General features: G+C 32.5%; 1 protein-coding gene across 1 annotated transcript; it reads right to left on the bottom strand.

The window, feature by feature from the left end:
• Window positions 1-14,576: 14,576 nt before the first annotated feature.
• On the bottom strand, window positions 14,577-17,217 carry LOC123703183 (fez family zinc finger protein 2-like). Its single transcript, XM_045651097.1, has 2 exons — window positions 16,395-17,217; window positions 14,577-15,390 (listed from the first exon to the last, which is right to left on the bottom strand). The coding sequence occupies exons 1-2, from the start codon at window positions 17,159-17,161 to the stop codon at window positions 14,910-14,912; spliced, it is 1,248 nt and encodes a 415-aa protein (XP_045507053.1). The 5' UTR covers window positions 17,162-17,217; the 3' UTR covers window positions 14,577-14,909.
• Between the last annotated feature and the right edge of the window lie 3,383 nt (window positions 17,218-20,600).

Below are 20,600 nucleotides of genomic sequence, written 5' to 3'. Positions count from 1 at the left end.
GCTTTCGGCGTCCATAACAAAACAAGATTTCGAAATATAGCACTGATAAAAACGTATTTACTTTTACAAGGTGTATTAATTCGGATTGTTTCTTCTTGTAAATTCATATTTAGGTTACACCATTTTTGTATTTTAACGGGTTTTAATCTCAAAATTACCACAACATCAACTGTGAAAAAAAAGCAAACAGAAATATACAGGCCGAATTGATAACCTCCTCCTTTATTTTTGAAGTCGGCTAAATATCAAAAAGGTAACAGCCCTATAGCTATATGTCATAATTTCATCGCAGGGGCTTAGTTTCCTAACTGTATGTACGTAGTATATATCTGTCAACTGTGGTAGAACCGAGGGGTCCTTGGTTCGATTCCCGGTGGAAACGAAGAAAAAAAATGTCTCAGTCTGGCAGGAGGCTGATCACCTCCTTGTCCCTAAAGAAAATCGATCAGTGAAACAGATGTATGAATCTGTTTCACTGATCTGCTCGAATCATCTGCCTCGAACCCCACTAGGGGACACAGGACTTCACTACCTTTATCTAAAACGTAAAAGCCTGTAACTCTATCATTAACATTACTAGCTAAGCTTTGTGCTAAGCCAGACTAACTTCCTAAATGTAATCTATCTCTATAGCATTATGTCCTATGGAATTCTACTGTGGGGCAGGGCTGCAGATATAGAAACTATATTTATCTTACAGAAAAGAGCCATTCGCTCTATATATAATTTACGTGCTCGGGACTCACTAAGAGATCATTTTAAGAATACTGGTATCCTTACTGTACCATCACAGTATATATTTAATAATATTTTGCATGTACACAAAAGCTCCGACTTACACACAAGAGTAGGAGATAGACACGATTATGGCACAAGGAACAGGAATAGAATTGAAATGCCATTTTTCCGATTAGCTAAAGTTAAAAATTCATTTATGGGTCAAGGTATACGCTTTTACAATAGAATTCCTCATAATATTAAAGAGTTTAGTAGTTCTAAATTTAAAACTTATATAAAAAATGTACTAGTTCAGAGAGCGTACTACAGTATTCAGGAATATATGGACGATAAAAATCCATGGAGGGTTGTCGCGTAAAAACCACAGGACAGTTCTTTGGCATATTATGATATAATAATATGTAGTTAGATATAAGTTACTGTATATTATGTAATATTGACATGATTTTAAAAGAGCAACTATGGAGTTTCTTGCCGATTCTTCTCCATAGATACTGCTTTCCGAATCGGTGGTAAATGTTAAAAATACTTACCTATGTAATGACGATTCGAAAGTGCTACTAAATAGTAGTCTAATTGAATAAATGAATGTTTGAGTTTGAGTTTGAGTTTGAGTTTGAGTCTACATTGATCTCTACCAATTCAAAGTACCTACTAAGTAATTCATATACCTATCTATTATTATATACTAGTAGATCCTCTGATGATAAGAATTAATAATAATTAATTGAATTAAATCTGTCCGTTTATAATAGCTCAAAAAATAGCGTGTGAGCCACACGTGTCAGAAGTGAAACTTCTTTGTCAAGGTTCAAAGATATCAAAATCGTGACCTCCATGACCTGACGGTATGTATTGCCATGGCACCTTTAAATTTTACTCTAAACGCGCCTAAAAAAGTTTCACTTGAAAATAAACATTGTAGCATCCACTAACCCATATTATTTAATATATTGTTTTTCCCGCGATATATCCGTCAACGTGAGAAGGGCGAACATGCGATGACAGGGAATGATGTAGATACCCACAATCAAGATTAATATACAGGGATATTTTGTAAGTCATTTATACGTAATGTGTGTTTGCACGCAAGTGGAGGTTTTAGTGAATTAAGAGATATAGGTACATAGATATTACATGTAAACAGCTTAAGTAAAAATATTATATCATGAGGTCAAATAAAAATTGAAATATCACAGTCATCCTGTTGACTATATTATGTACCTTACTTAGTAGTTTGCTTAGTAGTAGCCACGGCCAAAGAGATTCAAAGTTATTAGATAAATTGAGCTGTAAGCTCTAAGAAACTTTAAAGCTTTACAATATAAGTATTTTTTGACGTGACAACGTCTTATAATTCGATAAAGCCGGCTGCACGCACGAAAAAACATGACTCATGCGGCGTTACCTCGCTGTGACTCACCTGAGGCGTTCCATGTAAAGCTTGAAGTGCGAGCCAGAGCGCGGAACGAGCGACAAAGAAGCACAATCGGACGTTGTCACTTTCAACTATAGTCAGTAAACCGACTTTACAGACAACCAATTTTTTCTAATTCATTCAACCTGAACATGTATACAAAATTTCAGTTCAGGTCAAATATTCAGGTTCATATTCATTTTAGCTTCAAAATTGAGTTGCAAGATTTCACCCGAACATGAATATACTAATACATGAACGTTAATAAAAATCTTTAATGTAATAAAATCTAATAACCTAACCGTAAATTACTTATTACCATTATCTCCAACGACTCAAATATATTACTTACAAGTTGAGATTTCAAGCGTGAGTTTTCCGTGTTATTCTAGATTCCTTGAAATGTAATCTAGTTCTAATGCATTGTCTTTGAAACTTTTCTCTGAAACGTAAATATTGAAATTACAATTTGTTTTTAGACTGACACGTTTTCCTTGTGTTCGTACAAGTGTTACAATGTACTGAATAGTGAAGAAAATTTTTAAAAGTTTAATATAACTCAATAAATATGTAATCGAAGCATCTATTGGTTATTTTAATTATATTATATTCAGTTGATTGATTTGAAAAATAGCTTTTTAAAACTATATTGTCTATATTTTCAATTTTCATTTTTAATAACCTACGCTACTAATTACTATACGCTATTTAGTTTAATCTCATTAATACGAATGGTTTGTACATTGTTTTTCATTTTTGTTTCTCTATTTTTGCATTAATTGTGTGTATGTTTATTTCAGCAGATCACAGTTTCCACTCAAAGACGGATATCAAAATTTCATATTTGTTTCTCTATTTTTGCATTAATTGTGTGTATGTTTATTTCAGCAGATCACAGTTTCCACTTCAAGTCAGATAATAACAGGTATTCCTCCACTGCAGCTTTAAATGGATACTATAAAAGGCGACATCGAAGAATATTAGCTTCGTCTTAAAACCCTAAGAGCTAAAAGCATTTAATCCAGTCTCAAAGCTGAGTATTTCATCCAAATCCTATTCAGAGACAAGTCAGTTGAAATTTTTAATATTATTCTCTAATTACATTCCGAGAATAGTGACAATCGTTGCATAAAATAGTAGAAAAAAGATAATATAGTTGAGAAACTAAAAACACACTTTTATCTATACTAATATTATAATGCTGAAGATTTTGTTTGTTTGAACGCGCTAATCTCAGGAACTACTGGTCCGATTTGAAATATTCTATCGGTGTTAGATAGCCCATTTATCGAGAAAGGTATCATCACGCTAAGACCAACAGGAGCAGAGCAATGCGGGTGAAACCGCGGAGCACAGCTAGTAAGATGATATAATTGTATTGTCACCGATCCTTGATAAGTGTTTGAATTAAATCTGTCCGTTTAGTTCGTGTCAGAATCTAGTAAAAAGGGCGTGTCAAGAATATCTAGTCTATAAAAGTGTCTATAATTTGTTATCGTGTTCCCTTGTGGTATAGAGCGGATGTATTTCAATTCTTAGGCCATTCTCCCATTACGATACGCACAGGCGATTCAAGTATCCTGCATGTCTCGGAGACTAGTCGCCGCGGAATATCTCACATACATTTGTATTTTGTATGTAGGCTCGCACACTACGCTACCGGTACCTACATACAGTACATAAGTATTAGTAGTGCATAAGTATTCACTTCAAAAACATGTTAACTATGACAAAATAGTAACATAAAAAGCCACAATCCACTTAACCGCCACAACAATTGCTCACGTCAAATAAATATCACAAAGTTAAACTGAAAAACGCTGTTAGCTTTGAATTTCATACCCATTTGAGATTTTAATTACCCGTTGAGGTTACAGAGGAAATTAATATGGGCGAGAGGTATACACATTTTAAAAGCGACCTAAGCGCGGTTTACACTGTATTTTATTTTATGAGAAGCTTGCATATTATATGCATTGTACCTACTGTATAGCTTCGGCTTTACGCGGGATAAAGTCGAAATATAGCCTTTGTCAAACCGTGTGTTGCTATAAGAGTTTTCAAAATCGGTTCAGTAGTTTTTGAGATCATCTATAAAGGAATCATAAACTGAATGTACGTGTGATAAAGTCGAGAAATATAGCATTTGTGCTATAAGAGTTTTCAAAATAGATACAGTAGTTTTAGAGAACATTTATAAAGAAATTACATCAAGTATTTTGAAATAACATATAGGTAATGGTTATTTGAGTTTTGTATTAAAAGCTTTTACTTACGAAACAACCAAATAATTATTGCAGCGTCAAAAGCATTAAATCTTTAGGAATATGAATCTATACTAATATTATAAAGAGGAAAGGTTTGTATGTATGTATGTATGTATGGTTTTCACGCATAAACTACTGAACCGATTATAATGAAATTTAGCACACATATAGGGGCTAACTTGGATAAACACATAGGATAGGTTTTATCCCGGAAATCCCGCGGGAACGGGAACTATGCGGGTTGTCCTTTGAAAACGCGGGCGAAGACGCGGGCGAAAAGCTAGTATAGTATAAGCATATTATGTTAGACCTGTGTCTTCACTTACCTATTTTCATTCCAGATTTCATCCAAATCGGTGCTGTGATTTAGCCGTGAAGAGGTAACACACAGACAGACTGTCGCATTTAATAAAATAAGCTTACAAGAATGCATAAAACTTGTGTAAACCGGTTTAAATAAATCCCTAATAAACGAGTAATGTTTTATCCTCACACAAAGTGACTTTCCGGGTAAGTATAATAACATTTTTAGCGTTATCACAAATAAAATTACGCTTTAAATAGAATAATACATTTTTTATAAGAAATTCATGTTGTGTTTGTTTCTATGAAACATCTTCTTTGAGAAATGATTTTGAATCATATCTTACCACCGCCATACCATAATTTTATGATTAAACAACTTAAAGCAGACTAAGGGCCTTTTTCATAGCTTCCTCATATATTTTCATTTATTACCTGTCAATTAAAATAGACTATCAGAATCACTACAGCAAATTGTGAAAACAGCCAATATAAAAATGTATTAAGTTTGTGTATGGCTTTGAGTACAATAAAAACGCTCAACCCTCTAACGATGCAATATAAAACCGATAAATTTAAAAAGCCAGCTCCTGACCATGAAAATAATCACATTTGATCCGAAACAATGACAATATTTAACCCCCGACCTTTGCAATTCGCTCAAGGGTACGAAAATGTCCCAGAAAAGAGAAACTTAAATGATTTTTCTCAAGTTGAACATCTGTTTGCTGCCGTCCCAAGGCAGAAGTACAAGCGATTTATCTAATATTACTGTATTTATTTTTCTACATATTATTCAGCTTTATTTAATATTGATAAATAGTAAAACTATACAAAATATGACAATTATTTATGATTTGTGTACGAAATTGACTGCATAATCAGCTACGACTCCGGCTACGACTCCAGCTACGACTTGGCTACGGGCGACTATGACTTGGCTACGGACGAAGTCTACATATTTTAAGACTTGTTCGTTCACGAAGAGGTTAGTACCCTATCAAGTACTAAAGCAAATTAAATTCATTGACAATGAATGAGTTCAAAAAGCAGCTTAATGTTTACTATTTGTCTTTATAAAATCTGTGTTATGATGATGTCTGTATGCATGTATGTTATATGTATAAATACTTATTTATTCAATAAATTGCAGATATAATATGGAATAATGTTTAATATTCTTCTAGTCTTGTGCACCATGAAATCCTTAAACATAATTCTATAATCCTCGACCTTTTTTTTATAAGTGGGGAAATCTTGCATAGATACCCACGGCTTCCGGGGAAAAGGCCGTGGGTTATGTCGGATTCCTACCGACCAAAATCCCACTGTATTCCGTCAAGCCGCATCAACGACGGGGCCACGGGTATAGGTAGAATTCGTCCGTGACCCGCCTAGAAGAGATCGCTGAGTCGCTAACAAGGCCGCGTTTTTGTACGTAATTGTGTGGTGTTTGACTTTATTGTTTATTTTTCTTTCGATGCAGATAAAGTGTTTAAATTAATGAAAATCTCATACGCCTATAACTTGTGCCTTAACCCGTACACTAGAATGATAGCAATGTCCCCTCGGGTCGCATAGCTTACCTGCGAATCTTACGTTCGTTGAAACGGTCCGAGCTGGGTTAGCTTTGGCCAAATAGACATGATTTTACGTTAACCCTCATAAATATGACTGGGTTAAGTGCTGGCTTATCCTTATTGATGGATCAAAGTTTTTGTCAACTATCTGACGTGTGAAGTTTGACGTTTTATTTATTTGTTAAAAAGTTGTTAGGTTGGTTGTTAGTGTGAGTGTAATTTGAAAAAAAAACTAAAAAAATTAACTCTTGGTATTTAAAGTAGTGTTTAAAAAAATATATTGAAACTAAATATGTACTTTTGAACCAGATTAAAAAAAATCTACAACCAATAATTTACATTTATATTAAGACCTAGGTACTCTATAGGAAAAGGTTTAATTATCCTTAGATAATAAAGTACTTACGCAATACTTTCATTAAAATCGCTTTAGTATTTTTTGCATGAAATTGTCTTTTACAATTTCGTAATATTATAATCTATCCATTAATCTAATACTTTATAAAAAAAAACTGTACACAGTAATACCGAAGCAAATTAATTTAATTTAACGCAAATTTCTAAGCTTTATTCATTACTAGCTTTCCGCACGCGGCTTCGCCCGCTTTCTTTAAAACCTTATAAATTATATACTTAAATCACTCTATCTATTAAAAAAAACCACATCTAAATCCGTTGCGTAGTTTTAAAAATTTAAGCATACACATTACACAGGGACATAGGGACAGAGAAAGCGACTTTGTTTTATACTATGTAGTAACGAGCAAATAATGGAATGCATAGAGCATAATTAATAACTTCAAACTCAAATAAAATCATAATATTATTCTGAATAAGATAACTAATAAAAATTCAACTACTTACTTCACTTACGCTGATTAAACATTCTGTTTAAAATACGAGATTTATTTTTACTTCAAAGTTCTCAACGTTATTATAAAAGAGAATGTTTCATAAATGTATCCACCTTTTTTACTAAGTAGTATTATTCTACTAATGTAAACCAAATATTATGGATTTTTGGTCTGTAAGAAAGGGCTTTCTCAATGAATATTGAATAAACATGGTTATTCAATTATTCAAATTCAAATATTCAAAAGGACATTCAAAATAATATCCGAGATATCTGCATCACAACTGCAGGCATTAAATTAAAAATTAATTCATTATTAATTAAAATCAGAACATTCGTTTGATACCTAAAACTCCATAGAAAGACACACATAAAAAACTTTTATTCTTGCCACATCGAAGTAAAAATAAGACCTTATCCATACTAATAATATAAAGAGGGGAAGTTTAGTTTCTTTTTTCATGATAAATAACAGTGCACTACTTGCTACAAAAAAAATAAACCAATAAAAAATACAGGGTTAGTTTTCAATGACCGGCCAATTTTTCAGAAATGATCAATAACATTTTCGATGTAATGAAAAAAAAACGTTTTTTTAATTAGATTTCATTCCTGTCCGCCACTAAAAAGCGAACGTGTGGACATTACAAAAGCACAATTCAGTTCAACAACCTAGATAGGTAGAAGTTAGCACACACATAAATTTGGCGATGCGCGCACGCACACAAGTGCATTGATTATCGCGTGTTTACGATTTAGGAAATTTTTAAGACATTTTCAAATGAATGCAATTATTTTATTTTATTTTTATTCGACAATAATATTTCAAATGTACCTTTGGTTTAATATCTAGATCTTAATTTTAAATTTTGGCTGGTCATTGAAAACTAACCCTGTATAGGGAATGGAAGTTTTAGTCCGCGGGTGAAACCATGTCACGCAGTAATTAGTAATTAGCTGGTAGCATATAGGTGATTAACCTCATAAACATAATTTCTGGCTCCTCGCCCAGTTTGACCTTTTTTGAGAGTTTTAAAATTTTAACATTTATTTGCATAATCAAAAGCGGAGTCCAACGAACCAAAAACCTTCAAACCGCTCAGCCATTCCAGATACTTATTACTTACTTACCTACGTGGTATAAACACGACTTTCTTTTATATAGATAGACTAGTTGCGAACCGCAGTTTTACCCGCATTGCTCCTATAATTGCAATCCGCATGTCCTATTTAATCGGAACTATTTAATGATAAGTGCTCACACATTTATTTTTTGTTTAATTATTTGTATATATTGTATAGATATCGCCTAATTTATTATTAATTTCTATGAATGTAGTGTTCATCTGTAATTGTTGTGCGTAATAATTATTTATAAATCTTACCTATTGTAACTGTTTAACGCGAAAGATACGTATGTAACATCTGTTGATGAACCTTTTTAATAAATAAATAAATATTGCTGGTCTTACCGTGATGAGATAATTTAGCCGATAGCCTTCCTCGATAATGACCAATCAAACACTGAAATATTTTTTCAAATCGTACTTGCATGTCCTGAGATTAGCGCATTCAAACAAACAAAGTCTTCAGTTTATAATATTATATTAGTATAGTTAAAAGAATTAGTACCAACCGCATTAAAAACCTCCGTCATTTATTACTAAAATACACGTGCTCAAAGCATCCCTTGTTTTCATAACCTTTAAAATATTTTTCATAAAACAGTAGTACAATATACCTTGACGCTTGCGGCGCAAAATATAATCCACTTATTCTTTAAAGGGTTCAGACAATTTAATTAATACGCAAAGTGATAGGTCATTACAGAATTAATTTACAAGTGGAATTCGTGTTTGATGAAAATTTAATGGCGTTTCGATACCTTGGATTTAAGTTCTGAGAACTGAGAAATAAACGAATTGTTTGATTGTTAAGATAATATGTTATATGACTTATGATGTATTTCTTGAGGCTACTTTGCCTGTAACTTGTAATTAGGTAGGTATTAAATTATATTAATTACTAGCTTTCCGACTGCGGCTTCGCCCGCGTTTTCAAAGTAAAACCCACATAGTTCCCGTTCTCGTGGGATTTCCGGGATAATACCTATCCTATGTATTAATCCAAGTTACCCTCTATATGAGTGCTAAATTTCATTGTGATCGGTTCAGTAGTATTTGCGTGAAAGAATAACAAACATAGGTACTTACCTACATAACCACAAACATCCATCCTCACAAACTTTCGCATTTATAATATTATATTAGTAGGATAGAATAGAATAGTAAGGATATAGAAGCCCGAAAGTGCTCCTAACTTTTAAGTAGTAGATATTAAGTAGGTAAGTATTCAATTAATTATAATACCTATTTCTTTAATTGGATGAGTTCATGAATTAGTGTTTTTTTTTCTATTTCTTCTTAATTAAAATATAGGTAACTCAAATCAGTCCATCAGTTTGTGAGTTCGATACACAGTTCAAATCATAAATGAATAATATTTTAAAAATATTTTGTGTTGAATCCAAACATAATTTATGCACAAACATTTTTATGAAGAATCGACGTAATTAACATAAAATTGATTAAGCACTTCCAGATTATAATTAGACTGATGTTTACTTAGGTCCAGCATATTTTTACTGAAATTATTTAAAAATATTTATCTTTCTGAACGATGTTTTAAGCTTAGCTAACATTTGTTCTATACTTTTTGTTTGATGTGTGCATAAAATTTAAAAACATAGCTTTGGATCCTAGCTTTTAAACACACTTTATAAAACAGAAAAGGAGAAAAGCAAGGAAAATCCATATAGATACAGGTTAAGGTTTCAGACAAGTAAGTAACTTTAAACAGCAATTTCTATTAAAAAACTAATTTCTATAGATTTTCCAGTAACCATGCAGTTACATACTAAAGGACAAAATAATATGGTGAAGTTAGGTGGAAGCCGGAAGGACACAGTAATATTAATTTGTATTAATAATCAATAGTTATAAGTAAACATTCTTGGCAGAGTATGTAGACAATATTGATTAAATTATTTGCGAAGTAAATCTGTGTTTTATTTATCCTATCCTATCCTTCCTATAAATGCGAAAGTTTGTGAGGATGGATGTGTAGGTGTAAGTTTGTTACTCTTTCACGCAAATATGAACCGATTACAATAAAATTTAGCACACTTAAAGAGGGTAACTTAGATTAACACATTGGATAGTTTTATCCCGGAAATCCCACGGGAACGGGAATGATCCGGGTTTTTCTTTGAAAACGCAGGCAAAGCCGAGGGCGGAAAACTAGTAGACAATACCTATTGATTCAATTATTTGCGAAGTAAATCTGTGTTTTATTTTATTTTATAAAATATAATTATAACATTTGGTTTTATTTATCCCGCCCGAGGTATCTACATCGCCGGAAATCCCAACAATTATTATTTATTAATTCTTCAAAGGTTGATTTAAAAAGCGATTCATTTACGCTTTTATTAACTATTTTCATTCCAAATTTCATCGAAATCGGTGCTATTATTTAGCCATGTACCTACCTGCCATGTACAGAATAGGAATAATATTTATTTATTAGAAATATATCTAAATGGATATTGATATCTTAGAGCATTAATGCTCTAAGATTAATATAAATGATCCTATCATATAAGGTATAAGAGTAGATTATGAATTCTATGCATAATATTATGCGCTTGTAAAATTTTATTATGATGTAAAATTTACAAGAAATATGCGAGCAAAACCGCAGGCTCACACTAGTTGTTTATTAGCTATGAAGTATAGCCGCAATACCTACAATCTTCTATTAAACCTCCGAGTTCTTCTTGAAAGTTGAGAAATACAGGGTGTAGTTTGTTATTTGTAAGCTGAATGTAATTGAAATAGATTTGTATATTGAGGCACTTTGATATATTATGCTGTCAGTGACACATCTTAATTATGTATAGGTAGGTACCTGTTTTAATTATGTAGGTATAGTCATTTTACTAACTGCTGACCTATGGTAGCGATTTTAACACGACAATAATTGCAGTAGTAGTAGTAGTGTCAAATATAATTTAGACATACTCATTAGATTGTTATTGATAAATTGATAAATATGTTAGTAAATTTAAACTTATTTTAGGTAAATAATGTAATATTTTTCCAAAAATTTACAACAGTAATTGCCCATAGCTATGTTATTTGATAACGAAAAGTTAAGAATATTATCCTAACACTGCCACATAACACTTGCAATAAAAATTATTTAGAAGCACCCTATATAACCCGCAATTCTCCTATATGAGTCTCGTTAGTTCTACATTACAAACTCGCGACTACCTATTTGTTATAACGATCTCTCGTACGCGACATTTTATTATACTTGTTCGAAACTTTAAATTTATTATTGATTTTACTATTTACAAACTGTGCGAGTAGCGTGCGCACTGCGGGAGTTATAATTGTTAGCGATATTACAAGCTTTTTCACCTTGCTCATGTGGTAAGTAGTTATCAGTAGATAATAAAATAACGGAACGGAATATTTTATATAAACTATAAATCTATACTAATATTATAAAGCTGAAAAGTTTGTTTGTTTGTTTGAACGCGCTAATCTCGGGAACTACTGGTCCGATTTGAAAAATTCTTTCAGTGTTAGATAGCTCATTTATCGAGGAAGGCTAGGCTTATATATCATCACGCTACGACCCCACAGGAGTGGAGCCACGGGGATGAAACCACGCGGAGCAGCTAGTTAATATGAAGAATAATATTCAGATTTAACTTAAAAACTGCTTGACTGATTTTATTACGAATTTTGTTTTCTTAGAGAAACTTCTGATACATACTTAGATACTTCGAGGAACATAATATATATAGCTAAGCGAATTTGTATACATTTTGAGCACACATTAATTAGGTACCTATTTTTATATTATGTAGGTACTCCAAAATAACATTATTTGCTCTGTGATCATAATATGATAATTTTACCTGTGCCCCTTTAACTCTACAATAATCTCTAAATAAAATGAGTTTTTTTTTTGTTTCTTATATAGGTAGTATTCGACTTAGGTATGATTCATGATAAATAAATTTAATGTGAAAGAAACAGAACACTATACTTACTATAGTATATAAATATTAGATAATAATAATATGAAGGTACCTATGTAGAGCTAAAATTCAAGAATTAGGTATGTACATTTTTAAACGTATCATTTTTTTCCTACCAAGATGTATTATAAATCAGCATACATATTTAGTTTAAGGCCTGAATCGGGAAGAATCCCCTTTTGATACCGAAAATTAACTCTAGTTATAACCGTTTTTCTTCTTAGATTCTTTATGTACATATCTAAAAAAAATGTATATTATAGTTTCGAATATGATAAAGGGCATGGTTGTTTTAATTTGTTTATTTTACAATCAGGTTTTTTGGAAAAAAATCATGAACTGAGGTCGATTTTTGTACTTAAAAACAAAACGCTAAGTCAATATAATGTCAATTATTGTAGTGTTTTTAGTGTGTTTATGAAATTGAAACACAGGGCATGGTTGTTTTAAATTTTGATTCAATATCCAAATATATTTTTAAATAATTTTTATACGTACTTTTACTACGATAGATTCGCGCCGGTCCCCCGATTCCGCCTAGTAAATCGTCGCCAAGGTCGCTAGCCCCTATTAACGCCTTAAGGTATCCAGGTAAATACTTTTTATACCCCTTTAACCCTATCTGAAGGATATCCGAAAACTTTAGGAGTTCCTAATATTTCCGAGACACTCGCTAAGAACCCTTCCTAAAAGAAATTCGGCGAAGGACACAGTACTTTACGGTTAACAATATTTTCTTTTGTCAATTGTTAGTAACATAGTTTTTGTTGCTTGAATAAAAAGTATAGAAATATTAAAATAGGGTTTTTGTGCATGTGATTTACATTATTTTTTGAAAATCATAACTACGTGATTTTATTGAAGTCAGTAGGTAGTTACATAGTTTTCAAACAAAAGTAATTAACTAAGGCATTATTAATTTAAAAATATCTTCAATATTAAAGTTTAGATATTAAAAATATTTATTTCTCATGAAATAAATTAACTAACTACAGTGTGGATGGAGACTGTTGTAGGTACCTGTAAACTTAAATGCTTGAAGTTTAATAGCATTTTATTTTAAAAAGCGATTAAAATGAAGTGTCTTGTTTCACACGAGATATTTAATTTCGTTTGTAATTTTGCTTTTGTTATCAATGAAAATTTATGTCACAATAAAAAGTCGCTTTTTCTGTCTCTATGTCCCTATGTCCCTAATCTTTAAAACTACGGATTTTGATGCGGTTTTTTTAATACATAGAGTGATTCAATAGGAAGGTTTTAGTGTAAGTATAATTTATTAGGTTTGGGGCTGTCCATTAATCACGTGAGTCTCGAAAGGGGGGGGAGGGGTCCATCAAAACATCACGAAATATCACAAGGGGGAGGGAGGGTAAAGTAATATATCACGTGTATTTATTTTTCGACAAGCACGCGATACTCAACCGAAAAGCGGCGTTAAATGTATTTATTTTTAGTCAAACGCGTACAACTTTTTCGCATATCTTTCATTATTTTTATGTCATTCAAAAACAAACAGCAATATTTCTGTCTACCTTTGAACGTTTATTATAGTAGTCTTTAATTTACTTTAAGGCGACTACACCACCGAAACTAGCGCCCCCCCAACATTTTATTTTTTTACTCCTAAACCAGATCAAATTTAAAAAATCTAGCTCGGTACTTTGCTAGTATATTACTTGTAGTATTTTTGGTATTACTGGCCACTTTTGGCGGTAATCAAAAGTTCTCCTAATTTACCGAATGCAAAATAATGAAAAGTAATACCAAAAATACTACAAGTAATATACTAGCAAAGTACCGAGCTAGATTTTTTAAATTTGATCTGGTTTAGGAGTAAAAAAATAAAATGTTGGGGGGGCGCTAGTTTCGGTGGTGTAGGCCTCTTAATAAAATCAGATGATACTTATACCATTTTTTTTTATAAATAAAAAATTGATTCTCTGCAGGTACGAAAAAATACACGTGATATAGGGGGGAGGGCGGAGGGGAAGTCTTAAACCTCACCACGTATCACCACGTATCATCAAAAAATACCAAAAAAAACATCACGTGATTAATGGATGGCCCCTTTGATACAAAGCGGGCTGTTATAATAGATTCGTAAAAATCGGTCCGGCAGTTACAGAGATGATTCCTAACCAACAAAATAAAAAATGATAAATCTAATTCTTTTAAAAGTAATTAGTTAACAATGAGGAAGTTATTAGTTTTACATTAGACACTAAGATATTGATGTTGAAATAAAACCCACATATTTTTATAAAATTTATTAAATCAAAATTTATATAATTACCTACTTATTACAATCTCCAAACAATTCTTATCTATCTGGAAACTTAAACATAATATTGTTTATATAATTCTGTTTTTATTATATTTTATTGTTATAAATAAATTCCTTCCTTGGTTAAGTTGTTAACACATTTCAGAGAAAATATAAACTGTAAAAAACGAAACAACAAGAAATTCTTGATGTAATAAGGATCATCAATTTGTCTGTAAAGAAAAACCAATCAGTGAAACATAAAATCTAACTTTCTTCTTTTTACACAAAACAATTGATATTATTCAAGTACTCCCAAAAAACATTTTCCATGTACCACATATACAAACAAAAAATCATAAAGAAACCCTATGAAATATCTTGCAAACCACTCTTTTTAACCCTCAATATCTTCCCCTGCATTTCCCGTGGAACGCCATGCTTATCCATCATATGCCGTCTCACCGTAACCGGCTTAGCGTACATAGCATCACACTTTGCACATACATACATATACATTCTATCGTGCATGCTATTATAATGCACCATCATTTGACTCCGTCGATGAAACTTCTTAGGACACAAAGTACACTGAATTTGCTTCTCAGTATGATAGATTAAGTGATTTTTCCAAATTGCTCGTCTTCTGAATGTCAAGCCGCATTTCTCGCACGTAAATGGTCGTTCGCCGGTGTGTATTCTCTCGTGTTCCATGAGGTCGAACTTTTTGTATGCTTTGAAAGGACAAAGCTTGCACTGGAGGCATGGTCCAGTGCCGTGACGGGCTACGATGTGGTTTTGAAGCTCGGCCAGCACTGGGAAGCCTTTGCCGCAGTGCTCACAAATGAATCTAGAATGAATGTTAGCTTAAGTTAAAAATTCATTTATGGGTCAAGGCTTTTACAACAAAATTCCTCATTGTATTAAAGAGTTTAGTAATAAACTTATGTAAAAAATGTATTAGTTCAGGGGGGTTAGACAAGTAGCTTTCGTTTAGCGTAACGTTTGATAGAATCGATTATGAATGTATGAGATTGACATAAGCTGTAGATAAATGTATCGACAGCTTACGTCAATCTCATACATTCATAATCTATTCTATCAAACGTTACGCTAATAGAAAGCCACTTGTCTAGGGGGGCAGAGAGCTTATTACAGCGTCAAATATATGTTGCGTAAGAACCACAGGACAGTTCTTTGGCATATGTTATTTAGTTACATACCTATTACTATGTAAAATTCAATTGTAATATTGATAGGATTTTAAAAGAGCAACTATGGAGTTTCTTGCCGGTTCTTTTCTATAGTTAGCTTTCCGAATTGGTGGTAAATGTTAAAAATATTATGACTATTCAAAATTGCTTTTATAAGAAGTCTAATAATTGAATATCTAAATAAATGTTTCAGTGTGAGTTTGAATAAAATTAAAATGTATGTTCAAAATTGTGTTTAATAGCTACATATGAAAATACTTTCATTTAATTATAGTAAGATATAAAATACAGAGATACACATATTATTTACTGAGAACACACTTAGGAATATCTTTTTGTTAATTTTTAACATCAGTCTAGTAGTTTTCGAGTTTATTTATAACAAACTTTCAAAAATACAAATCAATTCTCTTATAATATTAGTACTTAAATATATATCACTACATAGTATAAAACAAAGTCGCTTTTTCTGTCCCTATGTCCCTTTGTATGCTTAAATCTTTTAAACTACGGAACGGATTTTGATGCGTTTTTTTAATACATAGAGTGATTCAATAGGAAGGTTTTAGTGTATAATTTATTAGGTTTGAGACAAAGCGGGCGAAACTACGGGCGGTAAGCTAGTTTAAATTATAAGTACCTGCATCCGTTATGCCTTTGCATGTGATTTTCATATGTCTTTTGGTTTGCCAGTATTTTATTACAAATATTACAGTTATAAGTCTCTTGATCTAAGCTCTTGTTCTTTGTATTTTTAATAAATCTATTTCTCAATCGCCTCTTGAGTTTTCTTTTTGGTCTCACTGCCATTTTATCAGAACAAAGTTTTTTATTAGGCAACACTATTTTATCCAAACTATCTATAATTTCATTTGGCTTCTCAGTTTTTTTCTCGATTTTTGGTGTAGCATTCAAATCTTCAATCTGAACTAAAGAAAAGACTGAGTCTAAAGAATTTTGATTGTCATTATTTATATTGTTTCTTTTTACAGTTGCTGCTAAATGATTTATCTTAGTTTTCTTTGCATTTATTGTCTGTTTAGGAATATTATTACATACGTCTGAGGTATTTAATAAATTGTTTAATTTAAATAATGAATATTCTACAATAGTTTGCATAAAATTCTCTGTCACTAAGCTTTTTAATAATCTCAACTTCTTATCACTGGCTTCACAAGTAAATTTAAAGTAGATGCACTGTTTTAATAATAATAGACACTTTTTGCACATGGAAGGCGGCAAACTATCTTCTTTTTTAAATACAATTGCGGCAAAGGTTGCTACCGCCTTACCATAACAATTCACATTTCCACTGTTTTTATCAAATAAGGGCACCAAGTTATCACTTTTATTATATTTTAAGCATAAGCGACAAATTGAATTGTAGAGCTTTTCGTAAGATTCCATAATAACATGAAATAAAACTATTTATTGAAATTAAACAAAAATATTTGTATGTCCGATGAAGATTGAAGCGATATTTTGACGTTGACGTAAATGTCAAAAATCTAAAAATCTGACAGATATGTACACAGAGCATGTTCCTCTGGATAAACTATGGAGTGAAAAAAACAATTTACTTATTTTAATAATTATTTATAAGATTTAACACTAGAGCGCACGCGCGGGGGACATAGGTCACCCAGTGTATTATATTGCTAAATATTTTTTTAAAGAATCGTGCTTGAGTGTTGTTGTCTCAGGTATTCCCCGACTACCAATCACCGGACATTTTAGCAGCGTGTCAGCTTCCTTGGTGCAACGAAGTGTACTCTGCGAAAATATAAAAGTACATGGGTGACGCATGTCCCCCGCGCGAGCGTTCTAGGAAGTTTTTGAAATCATACAATTACGAGTGAAAATCAAGTAGGTATACCCCTTTTATTTTTTACTGCTCTTATGATAAATTTATACTTTTAAGAAATTATTAATATATATTCTTAACTTAAATCGAAATAAAATACTCATATTCGAGTGCTAGGACATACTTATTTTTTATTGAAAATAAAATTTTATTGGATAAGAACAAATTATTCCTAAACTGTATAATTAGATGATTATTTTTATCAAATGTGTAGTTTCCAAAGTAAAAACAACTGATTGATCACAATAAGTAAAAAATTAGTTACTTTTCACAGAGGTATATGTTTAGCTCATAATTTAAGTAAAATGAGAAAATATTGATATTTTTTTTGTTTCATCACTTAAAAATAAAGTTGATTCATAAATAAGTACTTCGTTTACTCTTTAAACTACGATTTTTATGAAAAAAAACGTGCGTCGTAATGGGTGACATAATATGTAACCCACGCGTGCACTCAAGGAAAATTTTAGGCGCGAGCGCTCTAGTGTTAATAAAATATGAAGGAAAAGCAAGTTATAATTTACTAACTTTCATACATTTCATTAATATCTCGTCTTTGCACGAGTTTCGTCTAAAATATGTTTAATGTTCATCCGTGTTTTCCAATTATTACAGCACTAGAGCGATTTGTCGTTAGTAATTATTAATTGTTGGAAAAAATTTAAAGCTTTCGTTTCATTGTAGTTTTCTGTAATTGGAAAACAGCCATTTGTTATACTGTTATATTTGTTATATTGTTCGTTTACCACGTTTAATAGCTGACCCGGCGAGAGTTGTTTTGCTTTACACCAAGTTTACACCTTATAATATTTTAGAATTCTTGAAATTCTTGAATTATTATTTTTTCTAAATTTAACTTTATTATAATTCTGAAATAAAGATGTACCAAAAACAGTCATAGCATTCAAGTTTCAATCTTTAATAAAGTTTCTACTCAAATCTCTCTTTTATATTTATTTTCATTGCCACCCGTGTACCCATATTTTAATATTAATCTTTATCCTTGTAACTTGGGCAGCCTGGAAGAGATCGCTGATAAGCGATAAGGTTTCCTTATGTGCTGTGAATGTTTCCTTTTCTTTTAATATTATAGTTTGTAAAATTTGTAATGGTACATAAAACTGTTAAATAAATAAATAAATAATCTTTTTAAACCTCGGGATATTTCAATGAGAAATGAAAGCTAAAGAAATCTCGAGCAGACTTTTACGGGAGTCGTTTAGATGACATTAATTATTGTGTGTTGGAGATCATTTTATTGGTGTTTGTGGTTTTTTGTAGAGAATTTAAGTATCGATGGATCTGTTTACCATTTAGGTACTTACCACCATTAAACCTGTTTCAGTATGGCAATACTGACGATTAATGCCAAAAGGTTACTAACGAAAAGAATGAAGCATACCTATCGTTACAGCAGGCCTACACTCGCAGACGAGAGGCAGAGTATAAAGAGCGACGAAGGAAAGAAAAACATCTGCACAAGAGAAAGAAGAAAGACTATGAGGTTAACCAACTTGAAGAGATTGCTAAAAGCTACTCAAGAAAGGACTCGAGAAACTTTTACATGCGGACTAACAGAGGCAGAAAAGACTTCAAGCCTAGAACCTCCGCTTGTAAAAGTAAAGATGGTGAGCTACTAAATAGTAAGAACGATATTATTAAAAGATGGACTGAGTACTTCCAAGAACTGCTAAATAGTACAGAAACTGCTGAAACACCTACTGCTATGCACAATCATTCAAACACCCCGGATATCCCGCTGCCTACAATAGACGAAGTTAAATTGGCTATGAGGAAACTTAAAAACCATAAGTCACCAGGAATCGATAACATCTCTGCAGAATTGCTAAAATATGCTGGAACACACTTTGAGGAGAAATTTCACGAGCTGATAGTCCAGGTGTGGAATTCTGAAACGATGCCCGATGAGTGGAACACCGCTGTAATATGTCCTCTGCACAAGAAAGGTGACATATTTGATTGCCAGAATTATCGCGGTATATCTCTTTTAAACACGGCATATAAAATCTTCGCCAATGTCCTTTTTAATAGAATTTCCCCATACGCAGAAGACAAACTAGGTGATTATCAGTGCGGTTTCCGCCCTAACAGGTCGACCACTGATCAGATTTTCTCCTTGCGACTGATTCTAGAAAAAACACTTGAGTTCAATGTCATAACACACCATATTTTCGTGGATTTCAAGGCTGCATACGATAATGTCCATCGTAATTTCCTGTACCAAGCGATGACCGAGATCGGCATTCCACCAAAATTGGTGTCACTAACAGCAATGACGTTAAAAAAATCACAAAGCGTCGTTCGTGTCCAGACCAATATCTCAGAACCTTTTAGGACAATGGAGGGTCTTAGGCAGGGTGATGCGCTCTCCTGTCTTCTTTTTAACATAGCCCTAGACAAATGCATTCGAGATTCCAAAATCGAGATAGCAGGCACTATATTTTTCAAATCCACACAAATACTGGGATACGCGGATGATATAGACCTGATTGGAAGGACGCTACCGGCAGTGGAGAATGCATATCTTGCTCTAGAACGAACCGCCCAAAATGCCGGTCTACAAGTCAACATATCCAAAACAAAATACATGAAAGCTACTAGGACCCCGAGCGAAACGCGGCAGGATATCGTCATCGGCGACAAGACATTCGCGGCTGTACACGACTTTGTGTACCTGGGATCATTAATAACAGAACAGAACGAAATATCTGCAGAAATATGCAAACGAATCATGGCTGCGAACAAGTGCTACTTCGGCCTTCTGAGATATTTTCGATCGAAACTGCTATCCCGAAACATAAAGGTACTGCTATACAAGACCCTACTAAGACCGGTACTAACATATGGGTCCGAAAGCTGGTCTTGAGCAAAAAAGATGAGGATTGCCTGCTGGTCTTCGAACGAAAAATCCTCAGACGAATATTCGGTGCTGTGCTGGAGAATGGACGTTGGAGAACACGA

This window comes from Colias croceus, chromosome 25 (genome assembly GCF_905220415.1).
Source record: "Colias croceus chromosome 25, ilColCroc2.1".
Classification (NCBI taxonomy): domain Eukaryota; kingdom Metazoa; phylum Arthropoda; class Insecta; order Lepidoptera; family Pieridae; genus Colias; species Colias croceus.
This window is presented reverse-complemented; position numbering and strand designations above follow the sequence as displayed.

Excerpts from the sequence above, each read along its gene's own strand:
- LOC123703183 (XM_045651097.1), bottom strand. The coding sequence starts at position 17,161 with ATGGAATCTTACGAAAAGCTCTACAATTCAATTTGTCGCTTATGCTTA. Across the intron at positions 15,391-16,394 it reads CAAAGGCATAACGGATGCAG|ATTCATTTGTGAGCACTGCG; the intron begins GTACTTATAATT and ends CATTCATTCTAG.